Source organism: Acipenser ruthenus, chromosome 8, assembly GCF_902713425.1.
Source record: "Acipenser ruthenus chromosome 8, fAciRut3.2 maternal haplotype, whole genome shotgun sequence".
Classification (NCBI taxonomy): Eukaryota; Metazoa; Chordata; class Actinopteri; order Acipenseriformes; family Acipenseridae; genus Acipenser; species Acipenser ruthenus.
Window position 1 is genome coordinate 39,537,449 of NC_081196.1, and position 20,538 is coordinate 39,557,986.

The following is a 20,538-nucleotide window of genomic DNA, read 5'->3' on the forward strand; positions in this document are numbered from 1 at the left end:
TTCAATCTAAAATAGGAGAGTCTCATGTTAAAGTAAAGGTATATTTAATATTGCATGTGGACATAATAGGAGATGTTTCCAAATCTCCTACCTCCCTGAAGTAATGATGCAGTGATAATGAAGGTGTTTCTGTCTATGACTGTGTGGCAATGCGCCCCGTCCCTGTGTGCATTTGTGTGTTGCGTGCGTGTGTTAATGTTGGTGTATAGTCATTGGTACACGGGATATAAACGGGTCTGTGTTTCACGTGTATTTAAAAAGTGTATATTTGTATTTAGGCACGGGATTGCACATTAACACACGCACGCAACACACAAATGCACACAGGGACGGGGCGCATTGCCACAGACTGACATACAGCTTATCTTTTATACAGTACACTAAAACAGATAGAAATTATATGATCAAATATCTCTAGTTGCTAGATAGGTGTATTTCACTGTATACATATGGAACACATGCTAGATCAGCAAAGTGTCTGTATAGTTGTAAGAACCAGTTCTATCTAGTGAACAGGTATTGTGTGCAGGTACGTGCATACTGACAGCCATACAAAACTAAACTTGATTCACAACATGGCACTTTGCAGATCTAGCCTGTGTTACACATGTCACTGGTGAAAGAGCATTTGGCAGCTGCAACCCAAGCTGCTCTTGAACTCAAGTGAAAGCACCTGTACGCAGGCTACATTATAAAACATATTCAACACAGTAACTGTAAACACAAGATTGAAAACACCATCCAAAAAAATAAAAGGACAGTAAAAAAAAGTAACACGTACCTATCAGCCCTCTAGATTAGATCATTAGATCAGTGGGAGGTTTGTTTGTAAAAATACACCATATAGAAAGAAGAGAGGTCAAGCATAAATACCTTTTGTGTTATTAAAATTGAAAAGATTATTCAATTAAGGGAAATACAAAAAATGCTTTTCTAAATAATAAAATATCAAAACTGATTATAATGCATAAATAATTTAAGATGATACAGTGATAAATGTGCAATATACAAATACAATACAAAACTAGCTCTATAAAGGTTTGTATACTCTACATAATGCCCCTACAAATTAATTTAAGACTGATAGACAGAGATATCGTTTTATTGAGCTGTTTCTTTCAGCAGTGAAAAAATAGCATATATATATATATATATATATATATATATATATATATATTCACTGCTGTGCAAAAGTCTTAGACATGTTGCATTTTTCTACTCTGATGCATTATGAGCATCAACAATTTACTCAAAGCCTCCACTAGTGTTTTCTACTATTATAACAACTTTGCCTTGCATAAAGAAAGAAAAACATTGAGTGAAATAGCTCGCATCACTCGATTTTCAAGGTGTGGTACCCAAAGCATAATCAACAAGTACAGCGAAACATCATCTGTAATTGACAAACCCAGGACTGGAAGACCCCAAAAGCTGTCTAACAAGGATGAGCAATACTTGAAGATAATATCCTTAAGAAATTGAAGGAAGACAAGTGTTGAATTGACAACAGAACTGGCAGAAGGCACAGGTGTTGTTGTCCATCCATCAACAGTCCAAAGCACCTTTGCCCATTGTTCCATAGTCCAATTTCTGTGTTCTTGTGCACATTTTAGCCTTTTAGTCTTGTTCCCCTTTCTTAACAGAGGTATTCTTATTGCAGCACATCCTTTAAGTCCTGATTTCAAGAGTGACCTTCGTACTGTTGAATTGATGGACAACGACACCTGTGCCTTCTGCCAGTCCTGTTGTCATTTCAACGCTTGAAGCACCACTGAGCTTTTCAAAAGTATTCAATTCTATGAACAAAAATTACGTTACAGCAGATGGGAACACCATAGTATTTACAACAAGCGGGTGTGCAACACAACAGATTTACAACTAAATGCACTTTTTAATGAGTTGCTTTCTCTAAATTGTAGATAGTCTTTCCGAGGTACTTTCTTTGCCTTGGAAACAATTGTCTTGGAGACTGGAATTCACATTAAATTGCGAATTCATATTGAATATTGTAGGTATACCATCTTAATAGCTTATACGTTCTGTTTGGGGACTATAAAACACATGTCCCAAATTTGCTGAGAGACCAGAGATCAGTTGGATCTGATCCCAAGTTGGTAATGCTGAACTGTGCCTCTTGTTTCTGCAAATAAATGACATTTTAAGAATCCTTACAAAAATACAGACCTGGATAATCAGGTCCTCTCTTCAGCAAGGGTTACAATAGCAGTGTGCAACAGGTAAGAAGTCAAAGTAAGGCTTGTGGGATTCAGCACACTTGTAGAGTCAACAGGAGCACGTTTAGTTCTTCTCTACAGGACTCCTGATTTATAACTTGCATGTCTATGTTTTGACTGGTTGGCATTTTTTCCGGCTATAGGGGCTGAAGTTGTATTCCTTGGGACAGGCACATTTATAGCCTCCTCTATTGTTGAGGCAGATGTGGGAGCAGCCTCCATTTTGATAGGTGCATTCATTTATATCTGAAATGGGAAACAATACCTATTACCAACATAACAGACTGAGGTATTGCATTTATAGTACCTAGGAAACATTCTATCAGTTTGATTAATACAGCTTGTGTATGCATGAGAAAACTCCTTATACAGTTATAGTTCAACTTACCCTGCCTCAAGTTTCACTTTGAGATGAACACAAGCGGGAAAAAAATACAAATATTCACCCAATGAAAACATTCTCTAAAAACAAGACAGTATATTACTGTATATGATAAGTGAACATTTTCTGCAATTCATTGCGATTTAAAATCCTGTTATCCTGTGATAGATAGCACGGTTCTGTTTGGATAAACGAACATCACAAAAGGTGACTGATTGAGTTGAAGACACAGAGCTGAAGCACTTCACAGACAACAGTGGTGAACTCACCCTCACAGTGATAGCCCTTACTGGCCAGCCTGTATCCTCGGGGGCAGATGCAGCGATACGACCCTGGCAGGTTCAGACATCTCCACTCACACCTCTGCTCCTCCTCCTGGAGCTCCTGGCATTCATTTATATCTGCAGGAGAGTGAGGTGCTTTTATACCCAAGTCTCTAACTCTTTAAATGCAGCAGACTTACTGTATATACAGGTCTAGAAAGATAACTTAGTAGACCAGTAAATTCAACACTATACTATAATAATATTAGTGGAATACAATTTTTAAATGGAACTGCTCATTCCTTACATGCTTACTATTACTATTGAATATTACTTATTGAATATCTATTGACTGTTTATTAACTTATAACAGAAGTTCAACACAATGATAACTGCATTTTAATTAAATACTTATTAATGCCACAGAATAAAGTTCCGGTTTCTGAAAAGCAGAAAAGCCAAACAGATGAAGAAATGTTAAAACATTTTCGTTTTCATGAAGAACTGTCATGATTAACCAGCTTAAACTCATAACCAGCTTATCAATGTTAGCCTATGTTAGTATTTACCAACACACTGTTCATTCCGTTGGTGGGGGCTGCTCCTCTCTGTGCTGTTCCTGTGTTTCCTGTAGCCGGAGGGGCACTCGGCGATGCAGGACCGCCCGTCTCCTCCCAGCCTGTACCCATAGGAGCAGGAGCAGTGGTAAGAGCCTGGAGCGTTCTGACACTCCATCGCGCAGAGACCTCGCCCATTGTTCTCCGCACACTCATCGATATCTGTTCAGTGGCAGATTATGGAAGCAATGAATTGGAAGCAGCTTTAGAAAATGAAGTCTTGAGGGTGGCAGAAGTTTAATTGGGTTCACTGGTATTGTACACAGTAACAGTGTCCAATAATTATGAGATGAATCAGAAACAGAACCCATTACGTTTAATACTGTAGGTGTCAAACACACATCCATAGGATTTCACTAGATGGCAATATGAGGCTGTGTGGTCCAGTGGTTAAAGAAAAGGGCTTGTAACCAGGAGGTCCCCGGTTCAAATCCCACCTCAGCCACTGACTCATTGCGTGACCCTGAGCAAGTCACTTAACCTCCTTGTGCTCTGTCTTTCAGGTGAGACGTAATTGTAAGTGACTCTGCAGCTGATGCATAGTTCACACACCCTAGTCTCTGTAAGTTGCCTTGGATAAAGGTGTCTGCTAAATAAACAAATAATAATAATATGAAGTATTATGACCCCTGCATCGCTTAGGTAACTGATTTTTGGTTTGCAACTATCCAAATGTGTGGCTAATGCCTAGAGGTTCTGATATTCTAATTGTATTTGTTTAAACTGTTCTTACTGTAAAAAAACCCCCAAAAAACATACTTCAGTTCTGCAAATACACACAACCCCTACTTATGTCTAATGCCAGTGTTACATACTGTACCGCAAAGGACTAGGACATGTGAATAAAATATGAAAACATGACTGATTTAACAAAAGTTAGCACAGGTAAGGTGGGTATTTTAAAAGACACTTTTTTTGGAATCACGCACCTCTGCAATGACCATCCATAGCGCCTAGCGTGTACCCCTCTGGACAGTGGCACAAGAAGCTTCCCAGGGTATTGATACAGCCAAAAAGACAGCCAGCGATTCCTATGGAAGTCTGACACTCGTCAATATCTGAGGGAGTAATGTCAAATCTGAGGATGAGAACCACACTGAGATGCACCAGGATGAACAATTCTAAATTATTCAAGCAAATTAAAAGGCAAAACACCTGTCTCATGGAACCACCCTTAAACTCTGAAACTCTAATTCCTCCATGCGTCCTCCTCCAAATCAGTTCTTCACTTGTCTTAAATGAGCGTCAGTGACTCCTAGTTTTCTTTGAAATATAAAAACGAGACTTTTACCTCTGCAGCGTCTTTGATCCTTTTCCAGTTCGAAGCCTGGCTCACAATAACACCTGTAGCTTCCAAATGTATTGGTGCAGTGGTGCAGACAGCCGCCATTGTTCACTGTGCACTCGTCTCTGTCTGCAACACACCAGAACGAAACAATTCATTACTAATGTTTAGGCCTGAGAGGTACTGAATCTAAAATGAAAAGAGTCAGTACTTTTCTTTTTCTAGTTTAAAATTGAAACTTGGTCACCTTTCTGAAGGCTTAAATTACCCTACTAAAAACATTACTAAAGCATTTCTTAGCTGCATTACTCTGCATTCTATCATAGAGGAAGAAGATATAACTATGCCATTGCTTATAACATGTACTTACCACGCTTTTCTGTAGTTAACCATGCTTTACCATACTTGCCTGTGAGTATGATTTCACCATGCTTTTATAACAGGGCACAAACCACAGTAAACCTTTTAAAGGGGGTAAGCTTGGAACAGCAAATGCATTTCAATTACCGCTTTTCACAAGTTCTTTGGAAAGCAATTGAAAACAAGCTTTTGCATACATGTCTTAACTAAATTAGGGGCAGCAGTGTGGAGTATTGGTTAGGGCTCTGGACTCTTGACTGGAGGGTTGTGGGTTCAATCCCTGGTAGGGGACACTGCTGCTGAACCCTTGAGCATGGTACTTTACCTAGATTGCTCCAGTAAAAAACCAACTGTATAAATGGGTAATTGTATGTAAAAAATAATGTGTTATCTTGTAACAATTGTAAGTTGCCCTGGATAAGGGCGTCTGCTAAGAAATAAATAATAATAACAAACCAGGGAGATATTAATAACTGGACTAGATAATGATGGTCAAACACTACTAAACATCAGATTGGAAGGGAGGATCCAGAGGCTTAAAAGTATGTAGGTTCTTATGGCTCTTCAAGCAATTTATCTCAAAAGGGTTTCTGTGACAGTTCTGGTTGTGGAACATCCCTTATAGAAGTTTACCATAGTAAAGAATAGCAAAGTCTGATAAAGCCGAGTAAGAGCATGGTAAAGTATAAGTACTGTAAGCATTGTAAAGCCCAGATAGGTGTGGTAAAGCATATAAAAAACACATCAAACAATGGTAAACTACAATAAATTCATAGCAAAACCATGGGGAAAAATGCAAAATTACCATGAATATTTACTGTGGTTAACTTTTCAGATTTGTGGATTTGGAAACATGCCTCGTTCTCATAAAGAGTTTAGGTTAGAAAAGGGCTTACATTTAGAAAACTGAGTCCCTGAGCATCCTAGAAAAATATTTAAATTAATTTACACAAGTATATTATGCAATGCTATTATTGCTTTACATTTTAAAGAGCTTGCTTTTTATGTCTGGTTTCAACATTGCAATTGATTTCCTTACCTTGTAATTTTTGGACAGTACAATACTGGAAGATTCTGAAAACATGAATAAAGCCAAGAAAACTCTCAGCACAACTGGCTTCCATCAATGTCTGAGAAAGTAATATAAGTACCAGTACATAACAGGTAATAGTGGTCAGTGAGATACCATATTTAATTGGTCATGGTCACATTGATATCTTACTATATTTTCATGTTATTTAATTTAGTTTTAACCGTATTTTTTATCCAGTCTTACATTTTGGCAGCAATTTCATCTGATCAGAATGTGATCAGATGTCAAGTGATATTTTAGATAACCATGTGCTTTAAAGTCATTTGAATTGGAAAACAGATGCATTATTACTTATCAAAAGTGAAAACTATTCCAAATTGTATCTATAAAATGAATATAATTGTTGTTTTTACAAGCATACTTTCTATTTGAAAGTTTGTATATGTATAATCAGTGATAAGTTTGATGTGAAACTTGTAGCGCCTGTAACTGCATGCCAGAAAATGTTATGCTAACTGTAAGTGTGAAAAAACTCTGCATGACTTTGCCTCCATATCTTATACAGGTAAACTAAAAATATATTAACAATTCCACTAACTGAAAATGTAATTACATGTCAATAGCAAATGTTATAATTCCACTAATGGCTTAATTGTAGCACAATCCCCCTCAAATACATGTGTGATTCTTATGTTAAAACTGTTATTCAATGTGATTATTTAAAAAAAAAAAATCTTGTTGTGCACATTATATAGTTCTGCATCTGAATGTTTCAAGTCATTAACTGTATGAATTCTTTTTATACTGTATCTAAGAGGAGACACTCACCTGAGCAGGACCTTTCATCCTCTGTCAATAGGTACCCTGGTCGACAGCTGCACTCGTACGAGCCGAAGGTGTTGACACAAGCCTGCTGACAGTAATGCTGTCCCTCTGTACACTCATTAACATCTGCACATATGGAACAAGGTGTGTTAGCAACATACATATCCCCTTCAGGGAACGTACAGTGCATGACACATTACAGGTGTCCCTACCATAAAAAAGCAGGTCACACAGTTTGAGTTATATATCAAGTGTTTGAACTTTGAATGTGTTCCAATGGCCAATGAGAGCACAAATCCAATTGTGATGCAATTAATTCTCAGCTGTTTTAGACCTTACTCAGAAACTGCGCAGGAGGACAGCCTCTAGTCTGTTTATTAAAACACAGTAGAACATAAATACCAGCATACTAAGCAGAACAGCAGATGTTTAAGCTCAGTATCCTTTTTGTTTAAGTTTCAGGGAGGCTCTTTTGAGGAGGAGCAGACTGGTCATTTTCAGACTTTAGAAGTCTGATGCACCGTATAGCCCAAATTATTTCAAAACTTGCAATCATCATTACTGAGGTAAACAAAAACAGGGTTTTTTAGGCAATTCTAATTTTAATATCCATTTCACAACCAGCAATGTACAGAAAAGGGCTGAGGATGCCAAGCTACTGCACCCTGATGGACATAGTTCAGCCTGGCTCGTCTGGCCTTGTCTGCCACCTGACCAGTAGGGGTCGCTGTGGTGTGGTGAGGAGACCCAACCTGAACCAAGCCAAGATCAGAAACCAGTAAGCTGCAATTTGCACGAATCACGTCACACTTCTTATTACCAGTGAAATTAGCTTAATATACTTCACGCATTACAGAGCTATCAAAAATAATTATAAAACTGATGGTTCTGATTCATGCATCTGAAAGCATACCAGGCCTATAACATTTGCATATAATTAGTTGTTCAGGCTGTCTTTGTTTACTCTACCTCTACATGTTCTGCCATCCTCAAGCAGAGTGAACCCTTCTCTGCAGCTGCACTCTGTCTGCTTCTGGGAGCCTGCCTTGCAGACCTGAGAACAGCCCCCATTGTTAATTGCACAAGGGGTGACTTCTGTATCACAGGGCACAAAACACAAAGAATGTATTATTTGAATTAACAGTTTAATAAGAGCATAAGTAAAAAGTTACAAACAAGAGGTGGCCTATCAATGCTTCTGGATTGACCCTGTAACTCGGTCTGGTCAATTCCTACAAGATGGAACACACAATTCCTACAGGATCCCAGTGAATCAGCAGCAACAACATGGAACACACAATTCCTACAGGATCCCAGTGAATCAGCAGCAACAACATGGAACACACAATTCCTACAGGATCCCAGTGAATCAGCAGCAGCAACATGGAACACACAATTCCTACAGGATCCCAGTGAATCAGCAGCAACAACATGGAACACACAATTCCTACAGGATCCCAGTGAATCAGCAGCAACAACATGGAACACACAATTCCTACAGGATCCCAGTGAATCAGCAGCAACAACGTGGAACACAGAATTCCTGCCTATAACTATGGCCAAAAGATCTGCATCACCTAGAATTTTAGGATTGAGACATAATTAATATATGAAAATAACTTCATATAATATTTTATTTATCATCATGTAATCAAAAAACTACAAAATGATATAGCAAAAATCTGCTGGAAACCATAATAGTACTACAGTATTTCATGTTATATTTCAAAATGTCTGTTTTTTGTAAAGTATATGGAAAACTACAAAGCAGTATGTAATTCAACATGTTAACATAACATTATTCAGCAGGTTTCATTCAACTTTTGGCCATAGCTGCCCTGGTCTAAATATGTCTCCACCCATTTTCCAACTACGTCTAGTTCTGTTTTTTTATTTATAATATGTTTGTTACCATAGAGCTGGTTTTAATGTTAATGTTATATGGTGTCCTAAATTGTCATAAAAATCTACCAGTGAGACACCAGCTTTTCGGTTCCTTTAGATTGTCTAGCTCTGACCCGCTGCAACTGTGAAAGAATGCATTGTCTCGGAACCTTATATTTGAGTACAAAAGTGCACAACCTTGGGATCATGTCTTAACTGAATACTGAGTCCCATATTAGGAGGGTCACAAAGGTTTCCTAAACTTAGACCACGTCTATGGCAGGCTGAGGCTGATGAACTGACCTCTTCTCAGATGAGACAACAACAGGACCTCTCTTGCAGGTCTCTTTGTCCAGACTTCAGCGTTTGCCCTTTAAGTGCCTGGTTAAATCTCTACTTCTAAGATTTTACAGGATCTTAATTAAAAAAACAGACCTTGAGGCAGCCACAAAAACAGGTTACTCAAAAAAGTTCTTAAGAAAACATTTTGTAAATGGTTTCCTAATACAAGGAAACAGGGACCAATCGCAGATTATTCAATTAATCACAAAATTCTCAAGTCTCAGTCGACTTCAAACAACTGAAATGCATCACAAAACCTTCTGTAAGAGGTTCGATTTCTTCTTAAAAAGAATTAATCTTCTTCAGATAAAATTAATCAAAAATAGTTTATTCAGGAATCAAAATGCAAGCAGGAACAAAGCAAATCAATGGTGATACATCAGTGATCTCACATACAAGTCTCAGTTGATGGTGTTCTGAGCTGGCATCAGTGTAGATGTTATTTATTTCTGAGCCAAGCTGAGCTTTCATGGCATCAGAGATGTTGGTTTTTTTCTGAGCCGGCATGGCATAGAGATGTTCATTTCTGAGCTGCCATCAGTATAGATGTTAGTTTCTGAGCTGAGCTGACCCGACCTGATTAAAGAAATTACTTCGTACAGCACAGATATACAGCTAGCTTACAAAATTTCCTTGCCCAAATTTGGTCTTATTTCCCTAGCATGATGCATGGTGTGAGACAAAGCACATTTGTGTTTCTTCTTCACTTTACCAATGTCAGCAGAAACCCAGATAACAAGAAGTTACATTTAAGAACAATGCTATGAGTTTTGCTCAATTCTCAGAGGCAGCATAGTGCTATACCCACGCATCACAAGGTCGAACAACAAGGCTGGTGATTGCAAACTGCTGATGTGCACCAGCTATGTACAGCTTCATTTTAAGACTTCATTAACCCTGCGTTGATTCAGGGTTAATGAGGGTTAACACAATGTTTACAGACAGTTTCAATGATTTCTTTACCATTTAAAAGTAACAGTAGTATAATGGAAAAGGAACAAAGGCTGATGAAACAATAAGGGCTTGTGCAATTTAACTGGAACAATGTGTACACTGCCCCACACAAGGTGTGTGTTTATCAGAAAAAGCCTACGTGTTCCAATTGTATAGTGTATTATTATGCGTTCTGTGACACTTTGAGGTCACAGCTGCACTCTGAGTTATGAAAAGTCAGTCACTCCCTACAAGGCCAGGGCAATACATAGCCAAAAATCCTTACACTTCTAATAACATAACATAACGTAACATTGAAGAAAAACCACAACAGCAGAAACGGCATATATACAATCCAGTGTACAGCCAGTAACACAATAGGAGAGGCTACAAATCCTTTCAAAATAAGCCTAGCACACCATCTCTATAACATCAGACGCAGTTTGGAAGCACATACATCTTTCATCACCCATTTTAGGGAACATAACATAGACTCCCTACAAATGACAGGATTACAAACTTATATTAGCTGGACAGAAAAACTTGGAAAAAGGTGGTTAGCCAAATTATTTACAATGACACCATTAGGACTAAATGAAATAAATCTTAAATGAAAGAGCATAAACACAGTTTAACAATATTTATGAAAAAATAGAATACTACTCTCTTTCTTTTTTCATTAACAAATATTACACAACCATTAAAACATGAACCAAAAAATATCTAATACAATATAAAATGCAATTCTGCAATACAAAATCAAATGTGGACTGGCCAGTGCTATTCTTTAGTGAAAAAACATTTTTTTAAATGTTAAAAACTAACCCTAACACTCACCCCCAACCTTGACCCTACCTCCAACACAAACCCTAACCCTAACCTTAACCCTTTCTATACTACAGTTATATATTTGTATTACAAATACATATTATCTGTTATACTCTACATAACTGAGAAAGCAGTAACATATGTGCTGCTATTTTTCCTCAAAAACTTATTGTGTCACTATTTCTTGCATTTCTTGTTGAGAGTCTTTAGGGCTGATCTATTTAGAAAGGCCTTGAGCCACTTGGGTGATTAATTTAAATGTTGAAAAATAAACACTATTTTGCCTGAGCTTACTGCAACCTAATTTAATTCAAGTTAACTTATCACCATGAGGATATACAGATAATGCAAGTCTTCTCCTGTCTCACTGTATTCTCCTGTAAATGTAAATATTCCACCTGGGCCGTCATTCTTCTTCCAGGGTAGTTTTAAATATCTCATGTCAGAAGATTATTTGCTCATAAAGTTTTGATCCTTATTTTTATGAGAAAATGATTCAGTACTGGCTGGTGATACTGATCTTCCAGATCTAGTAACTTCTTTCAGATGGTAAAATCCAGTACCAACATCAACGCTTCATCTATGATTGAAATCAATCTGCGTAAGTACCAGCTTTTGCATTGGCACATTCCAGTCTCAAATCAATGCTCTTCAATAAAACACAAACAGTATCAACTCAGGCTGCCAATCCTGTGCCAACCATTACTGCACCTGCCTGCCAATTTAAACTCGACTCTTTCTTATACTACTGATCAGCATAGGATAGCACCTCCTTAGCAGTAGGCTGAACATGCTCAGGAACACAAATCTTTTATGTTTCAACAACAACCAGCTACTACTGTACTACTAACTGTACTAGTTGCTTGACCCATTTCAATCCACTGATAATATCCAGATAAACTAAAAGCAATCATGATATTGTGTATAAATATCTATACCACAGGAATGGGTATATCTAGCGTGGGATATATTTTTGTTATGCCACGAGTGGGATAACATGAGTGGATAATATGAGTGGGATAAGATGCTTACCAGGACTAGTTTCGAATATGTCTTTGCTTACATTCCAGTCCAGTGGTGTTCTGCTGAAATTCGGGACAGAGCTGTGCTTCGGTAGTTCAAACAATACTGCCACCTATACGTGTTTTATAACAACTTTGAAACACAGGTGCAGAAAGACGGGTCACGTGCTTTACCTGGTGCAGAAAGACGGGCCAATGTAAAACTACAACATTCTTTTGAACACATGAAACGTTCTCTTTGAGCTGCTGCTTGTTCTCGAGACCATGGCATTGTACCACACTGCTTGTAACCTCCTGTGTTCTCTGTTCTCCTAATCACCACCAATACAGTAAAAGTTTTGATGGTGAGTGAAATTGCCGCTGTCACGAAAGGTAATATAAGTTTTTTTTTTAAGTTGCCATAAATGTGATTCTTCTATGGTCCTAACCCTAACCCTCATGTTAAGGTAGGTGTGTGTGTGTGTGTGTTGGAAATAAGAACTGACTTAAATCATATATTCCATCTTTAGTTTCTACACCTATGCCTTAAAAATGTCTGAAATTATTTCTATTGTTGTTTTGATTTAGACTTCGATTTCCTGGAGAACGAGTTTATTCAAGAAATGCCAGTTACCTAACTGCCTGCGTCTGACTTGTCCAAACAGCCTGTAGCCCTTTCATTAATACCGGTAATGGTAGGAAACAACAGAGTTTAGTCAAGAAATGCCAGTTACCAATCTGACTGCTTCTGACTTATCTGAGCAGCATGTAGCCCATTCATTAAAACCAGTTAAGGTAGGAAACAACAGAGAGGATGTAAATTGACAGACTGAGCTCAAGGTTCTATCTAAAGACGGTTGCGAAGAGGCCATAAACAGGGTGCGAAATTATTGACAATGAAAGTAAAAATCCGCCAGGTAAAATAATCCCTAATTAACATGTGGTATAAACAGAATACTGAATGATCATTCACGGTATACAGTTATTATTCCCCTTAGGAGTATGTCCTTACATAAACCACTCGGGGCTCATGATTTACTGGGACATCCTCCTGCAGGGAATAGAAATGTATACCACGAACAATCATTCAGTATCCTCTAGATATCTTTTTAAAAGTACATTTCTTTTCAAGGTGCTCTTGATGAAGGACCTACCAGCTGGTAGATGACCATAATTTGACCTGGCTTTCAGCTTGGGTGCATAACTCCCTGTTAAAACAATAAAGTCAAGTATGTACTGTACAACTTTTGGCTAATGCCTTCAGTAGTTTAATGATTAGCAAAAAGCATTTGACCAGTTTTGCATCAGTTTATACAGTGTAAAATGACGACTAACCTAAACATGCAGGCGTGACCCCACTCCAGGTGCCATTGCGCAGACAAAAGCTGTAGATGTCCCCATCCGAGAGTGTGTAACCGGGATAACAGGAGTACTGCACGTAATACTTGTACTGCACAGGGGAAGGGTTGGTCAAAGTTCGAAAATAGAAAGTGCCATGGGTTGGTAATGGCGGATAAGGACAAACAGGCCTCCTTTTGAAAGGCCCCACTGGCATCTTATCAACTGTAATTTCCACAAAGTTAGGATACAAAACAGCTGTGTTGGTCGCACGATCTGGAAAGCTGTCTGGTAAAATGTTTATTTTATCAAAGAGAGTTTCTTTAAATGGAGCCTGATTTTCCTCTGTCTGAGTACTGTTCACTCCAGCAGAAGATGCCTGGCCCTCCCAGTCCGAGGTAGAGTTAAATGATGCTAAATCATTCTTGACACTTGTGTGTTCCGTCGCATCAAACTGTTCTGCAGAAACGTTAACTACTCTCTGATCTGTAATTAAAATATCTGGGCCTGTTGCATCCGTGGAGTTCTGCATGGCAGGAAATTGTTGATTGTGTTGTCCTGCAGTCACATCTGTTTCTACAGTTACAGGCCTGTCTTTACATGTACTAGGCTTCCCTAATGCTTCAGGTGTGAGCATTGTTGACGCTTTTTTTACCAGCTGTAAATCCTTCTGAGGTTCTGCAGACATCCTCCCATGGTCAACAGCGTTTTGATGAAGACTGCTGATGATAGCCAAAGACTGTCCGGCTCTATTTAACACAGATTGCAAATCTTCAGCTAGCTCAACATCCAAGTTAACTGGGACACTAGATTCATATTCATTTGGACCAACAGAGATGGTTGAATTTGGGCCATATTTCATCTCCAGATCCACTCTAAAAATATCCTGAGTGGGGGCCTGAATTGTGCTTTCTGTTTTAATTTCCTGAGGTGCTGAGGCTGTTCCTTGAAAAGTTACATTCTCTCCCAGGAGTTTCTCTGCTCTAGTGCTGATGAGATTCCCTTCAGTATCCTCCTCGGATATACTTTGGAAAGGCATTCTATTAGAGTAATTGGTGCTGACTTCATATATTGCTCCCATTGTGCTGTGTTCTCCACTGGAATGAACAGGGATACGGGTAACCTGTTGAGGTGTAGCCAAATTCCCAGCATCAATCCTATGTACTCCAGATATTGAATGAAGCCAAGACAAAGAAGCAGACCTTGTGTTACCTGAGGATGTTGTGACAGTTTCAGGTTCCAATGCCAATGGTGTTGCCCGCAACAACTGGGAGGACAACTGTGAGGAATCTCCTTTCAACTCTGAAGTCACTGTACCATAATGAGGCAAGGTTGCCGTCACAGTGTTATCTGGTAAAACTGATTGTTCAAGAGGAGATGAATCATTGATAGATGGTGAAGGTACATTGGGTGCTGATACAGAAGTCTCTATCTCAACTTCCATTGCTGATGTTAAAGGCAATTGTTTTAAATCAGGAGCAGAGGTAGGGAGAGGAAGAACGTCCTCCCTTGGGGCAGAACTGGCTGGTAGCTCGGATAGAGTTGATTCATTGAATAAAAGAGAATCAGATGCTATAGATTTTAATGTATATGAAGCTGTTGTTGATGAAAACATGGTGTCCTTAGCTGGTGTCGATGAAGAGATAATTGGGGTTTTGAATGTGGACATCGTAACAGACGGTATTGAGGTTGTTGGAGATGTGGTTGCTAGTGGCACCTCCAATGCCTTGGAGAGAGATTTTTGATAGCCAGTTGGTTCTTTGTTACTGTCTTTGCTAGGGGATTGACCCCATGAACTCGCCCTACCAGACTGGTGGTGCTCTTGTAGATAAACATCCTCTACTCGGTTGTCTGGAACACTGTTACTTACCTGTAGTTGGCGCAAGGCCACGTCTTGTTGGCCTGATTTGGGGGTTAATGCCCTTGGGGGTTCTGGCAATAGATCTTGCTTGAGGAAAATGTCCTTGGCAGCTGAGTTTGCAATGTTACCATATTGAATTCTGAAAATATTTCTCAAGGCAGATGGTGCATTCAGGCTCTGCCCCAGGTTGGCGCTTATTAGATTGAGATGCTTGAATTTGTCAGAGCTCATTATATCGGATTCTGCAACAAGAAGAATTTTACATTAGGGTCGTCAAGTGTGAATACACATTGGAGGTTTTTTTTTATATATATATACAGGTTAGTTACTCCAGGATACTTATATTTCTAAAGAGGTTCTGTGCTTGACCAGGGATAGGGGATGCCTTTGCTCTTTTTTGAGAAATCAGTTATCATTGGTTCTTATAAATGCATGAACCAGTTTCCTGAAATGTTATTTGAATTTGGCACTAAAAGCAGACACATTTGTGATCTACATTCCTCTACTTAAACCTGAAAAATGTGTCTGGCTGGGGTCAGAGTACACAACAAAAGTACATCACACAACACTGCCCATTACCTAAGGGACTGAAAAAATGATCTTAACATTCCTCTTATGCTCCAGGTCTATTTTATCCAACAAAAGCACTAACTCCACAGGGAGCTGATCTTTTTATAGAGCTAGTCAGAAAGCAGGTGTATTTATTTATTTTAGGCACTATTCACTTCCATGGAAAGCTGCACAAACAAGTTATTATTAATTATTTTTTTAGCAGATGCCCTTATCACATTATTTTTACATACAACGACCCATTTTATACAGTTGACTTTTTACTGGAGCAATCTAGATAAAGTACCTTGCTCAAGGGTACAGCAGCAGTGTCCCCCACCTGGGATTGAACCAACAACCCTCCGGTCAAGAGTCCAGAGCCCTAACCACTACTCCACACTGCTGCCCCTGATAGTTCTTACTATCAGCCAAAGCAGATGTTTTGCTTACTTGCTTACCTTTGCAAACAGGCTCGGTGCTGTTCCATGTTTTGCCATTGCAGTAAAGAACAGGTGATCCAAAGAGTTTGTACCCCTTGTCGCATTTAAAGAAGATTAATGATCTGTCCTGGTTCACAGTGCTACTGCCATGTAGCGTGCCCCCAGAGCTTGGACATCCAGCAGCTGGGGAAAGATTTATACATGTCAGTGCTGGGGGGCAACGCAATCTGCAATTCTAGGAAAAAATTTAGGGTAGAAGCACCACATGCAAGGAAAAGGAATGGTCACTTTCAGGACTTTAATATATTGTCTTTCTAGCTATTGTTATTTATATCATTACTCACTACTGATAGCTGGGTATATGCCCTTCTCAGAAAATAATTATTCATTTCTGATCCTCAGTTCTTATCTATAACATTGTTATCAAATGAAAGCTATGCAGCATGTCCTTAACATTTTATGGTTCTATAGGGAAAACATATACTGTAAAGCCATAAATATTTGCGACCAAAATATTTGGCAAATCACACCCATAAAACCTATTTTGCTCCAGAAATGTTGGCGACCTGTTGCAATATACGAAGATAGATTTAGTGCCAAAAATGTTTGCAGTTTTTTTTTCATACGCGAAAAACACATAATAAAAGGCTTGCATATATTTATGGTTTTACAGTATTCAAAAACGTTGTAGTCTGGTATGTACTGTTAATGAAGAGCTCTGATGTGCAGCCCTTGAAGGTGAAGTATTCCATAAGAATGACACTTTGTGGGACACTGCAGCTTTAAATACAGACATCGGCTACTTGCTTATCAATTGACCCTGTTTCACACACCTACGCACACAGGAGAAGCCCTGGTCCATCGGCCTGAAACACAGCTGCTGGTGCGGTACCCATAGACTCTAAAACCAGGATTGCAGGTGAACGTCGCATAAATCCCACCATAGCGGAAAAACGTGCGTCCGTTCGCCAAGTGCCTTAAGCCATGGCAGCTTCCGTCTGCCTGACCTGCAGAAAACACAAACAGCAGGATTGACCATGCATGTGAAAGTTGAAGCAGAAAGATGCCTCAACATAAAGTGTAGAGAAAAACTGAATGTGAACGTAAGCTTGTTTGTGAACAGAGCAATAAGGACAAACATGAATATTTGCTTATATGTTCATATTGCTGCAGTTTAGCCCCCTCCCCTGTATTAGCTCTTTAAGGGCAACAATTCAGTTCAGCTGTGTATACAATGATATACAAATGTACCGGTGCAAGGAATTATGAGAGGCACGTTTAGGTTGATTAACAGGTTTTACCCTCAATGTGGGGTTTGCAATAAATGTTGCCCCGGCTATTGAAGTATGTTTTTTTATTTGGACACTTTGATATATAAATATATGTTAAACAGTGAGGATGCAGCTGCTCAAGCTTGATTCTCAAGCTGGGCTCTGGCAGCTCCTGCTGTATGTAGGAGGGCAGCCTTCCCAATAAAGGCTTGGTTGATTAATGAGAACACCTCTGTGAGTTATTACACGATATGAAATGTTAGATTGTACTGGACAAGACATCCAGAGAATACCTCTGCAATTGCATCTCAAAAATCCTTGTACAGATCAGTAAAACTGTCAAATTCTCCCTGTGCCCACATCACCACTCAAATGTGAACCCTTTATAATTGACCACACCTCATTTGCAATTCACCATGTTTTTAAATGCTTATATGTCTTTCACGTTTTTTTTTAAATGTTTTATTGTACTTGAGATTCCCCATGCTTGTCTATGCTACACCATGACTTCACAATCATTTGATACTTTATGTAACAGGGCAGAGGCTGGGCATGAATGGGCCTTCTCACACACCACAAGCGAGCGCCTTAACGACTATGCAAAAGAGCTGGGCTCACTTGCATGTGTGGTTATACAGCTTTTATTCTTATTTCATCTCACCAACATATGAAAGAATCCGTAACAGCAGTCCATCACACAAGACTGGAATTGATTAAATATATACTGTATATATTTTAAGGTAGGCATACCCCTAGAAAGTATGCATTGTAATTTTCCAGTTTGCGGTACTAGTACTTTTTCACAGCTATTATGTATTTATCATGCTTTAACATAAAGTGCCAATACCAGGACTTTGGTTTACCATACTTTTATAATGCTTTTACATTATAGTGTAGTAAATGTTTACAAGGATAGAGAGAGCACTTAGGGTTAGTAAAAATGCACATTGTTTACATTACTGATATGTTGCTCAAGAGCCTAGTTTAAGGGCACAGTCAAGGGATAATTTGCTTCACATGTTGTTTACTTATCGAATTTTATATATGCTTATTGAAGTCAGACATTCTCATTGAAGTCTGTACGTGTGTTTCTGATTGTAGAGCTCCCTCCACAACTTCAAGCGCTCAACTATAAAAACAGCTGTATTCATGTTTAGGAAAATAAACGTTTCAACAAAACTGTATTCATCAGAGACTGCTTTTACAAAGCTCTCAGTTATTAAAATATAAAAGATTGTCTGCAGGTTTAACATACGAAATAGCTACCTTGGTTGATTCTAAGTGATTCAATTAAAGGACGACTTATACTTTGTCACATAATTACAACCAGGAAAGCCTCAAAATGGGACAGCTGTATTGTCAGAAAGTCAGGAAAAATACAAAATCTTCAAACAAAATCTTTAAACTACAGCAAAAATGAAATGAGACAAAATGTTAATGAAATGTTTAGACCAGATCAAGTTCCTTATGAAAGTGTTATAAAGTCTGAAGTGGTAGCAGCTTTCCATCACCTCTGGTTTAACAATGACACTGCCAGATAGAATGCTCCTAGTCACTGATTTAAAATTCCACACAGTACTGTTTACAGTACTTTAACACAATGCTTACCATGTCCCCTCAGAGAGATTAACAAAGCTCCATGATAACCTAAAGGTACCTACAGTATCATCTAAAGCAAGCACACCTCTGTTCTGCTTGGTGTTTTCCACAGACCATGCACACAAAGAGGAAGCTGTTGTACTTTTAATGAAAACAACTTGTATTCTCTCCAAATAACCTGCAGAGTTACACTTAAATGTATTCCAATGGAACATAATAATAATAATAATAATAATAATAATAATAATAATATTAATAATAATAATAATAATAATAATAATAATAATAATAATAATAATAATAATAATACATATCCTATGTGCTAAATATGTTTTATATGAAGTCATATGCAAGTTACCACTTTTATATATTTTAAGGGCTGTATTACACATTATATATACACTCTATATTTCCCAATTATCTACTACCCCCCACCCAGCATTATACAAAGATAACAACACTATTAAGGTCTTAAGAACATGTTACACTTACCATTATGCAAAGCAAATCCCAAAAAGAGCAATCCAGCCAGCATCACTCGTGATGACCCCATGAAGACGTTGTAGTGCTTGGAAGAAAGCAGGACAGTGCTCTTGTCTGTGTAATCTGGGTGAGCTGTCAGTGAGCTGACAGATTCTGTGGAGCGAGACACACACAACAGTGTAGCCTGAACTCCAGAGCTGTTTCCACTTGCTCCACTCTCTGATCTATTGGTTGCTGCTCCAGATCACAGAGCTGTTGGTTTCTTGTTGTTTTCTTTAAATTAACGGCACCTGTGGGTCGCGCTTCAGGAATCAGTTGGATATCACCTTCATGTGATCTGCAAAATAAAAATGTTAGCAGTTTTTTTTATTTTCAAACGCAGTGTGCATACTTGATTGACCACTTTTGCAATTTAAAATATTTTGTAGCACAAGACTTTATTACTAAGTGGATTCAGTAAAAAAAAATACAACCAAACCTGCACTTCTGCTGGAATGACCCAAAAGAGTCTTTGTAGGACCTTATTTTAAAACACATACCAAGGCAATTCTTGTCTTTATGTAACAAAATAGGACAGAATTATAAAGTCCATTCCATTCACTCTTAAACATATGTGACAAATTCAATTTACAAGTATTATTTTTTGTTTGAAATCTGCATTTTTCACAGTTTCTGTTCACTTACAAAAAATATCATCCCTGGGGTCCCCAATTGGCTCTCCTAGTAGAAGCGCAACCGCGTGGTGCGCAGGGTGAGTCATACAGTGCAGGTTCGCGTCCTGGCTGTGCGAAGTAGACCAGTCTTCACTGGGGACTCTGAAGGGAGCGTCCCATTGACTCTGAAGGAGGTAAAATTGAAAGGGGCTGTTTCTCCTCATCGCTCTACAGAGAACCCTGCTGGCCAGGCACCCAGTGAGCTCAGAGTTGGCTGGCCTTTGTCCTCCAGAGGTCAGTAGCTTGCTGACATCCGCTCTCAAGTTCCTGGGTGAAAAAAGGAAGCTGGCTTGGTCG

The 20,538-nt window shown here is 38.7% G+C and overlaps 1 protein-coding gene across 1 annotated transcript; it reads right to left on the bottom strand.

Annotated features, from left to right (window-relative positions):
• Positions 1-859: 859 nt before the first annotated feature.
• Positions 860-20,339, bottom strand: si:dkey-163f14.6 (uncharacterized). Its single transcript, XM_059028939.1, has 12 exons — positions 20,213-20,339; positions 19,538-19,865; positions 17,009-17,182; positions 16,194-16,358; positions 13,323-15,428; positions 7,969-8,094; positions 7,003-7,125; positions 4,788-4,910; positions 4,426-4,554; positions 3,449-3,658; positions 2,886-3,017; positions 860-2,480 (listed from the first exon to the last, which is right to left on the bottom strand). The coding sequence occupies exons 2-12, from the start codon at positions 19,596-19,598 to the stop codon at positions 2,341-2,343; spliced, it is 3,489 nt and encodes a 1,162-aa protein (XP_058884922.1). The 5' UTR covers positions 19,599-19,865; positions 20,213-20,339; the 3' UTR covers positions 860-2,340.
• Positions 20,340-20,538: the final 199 nt, after the last annotated feature.

Bases quoted from the DNA above. Each gene is read 5' to 3' on its own strand.
- si:dkey-163f14.6 (XM_059028939.1), bottom strand. From the start codon at position 19,598: ATGGGGTCATCACGAGTGATGCTGGCTGGATTGCTCTTTTTGGGATTT. The intron at 16,359-17,008 runs GTGTGTGAAACA...ATCTTTCCCCAG, and splicing joins GGCTTCTCCTGTGTGCGTAG to CTGCTGGATGTCCAAGCTCT. The intron at 4,555-4,787 runs GTAAAAGTCTCG...TTACTCCCTCAG, and splicing joins GGATCAAAGACGCTGCAGAG to ATATTGACGAGTGTCAGACT.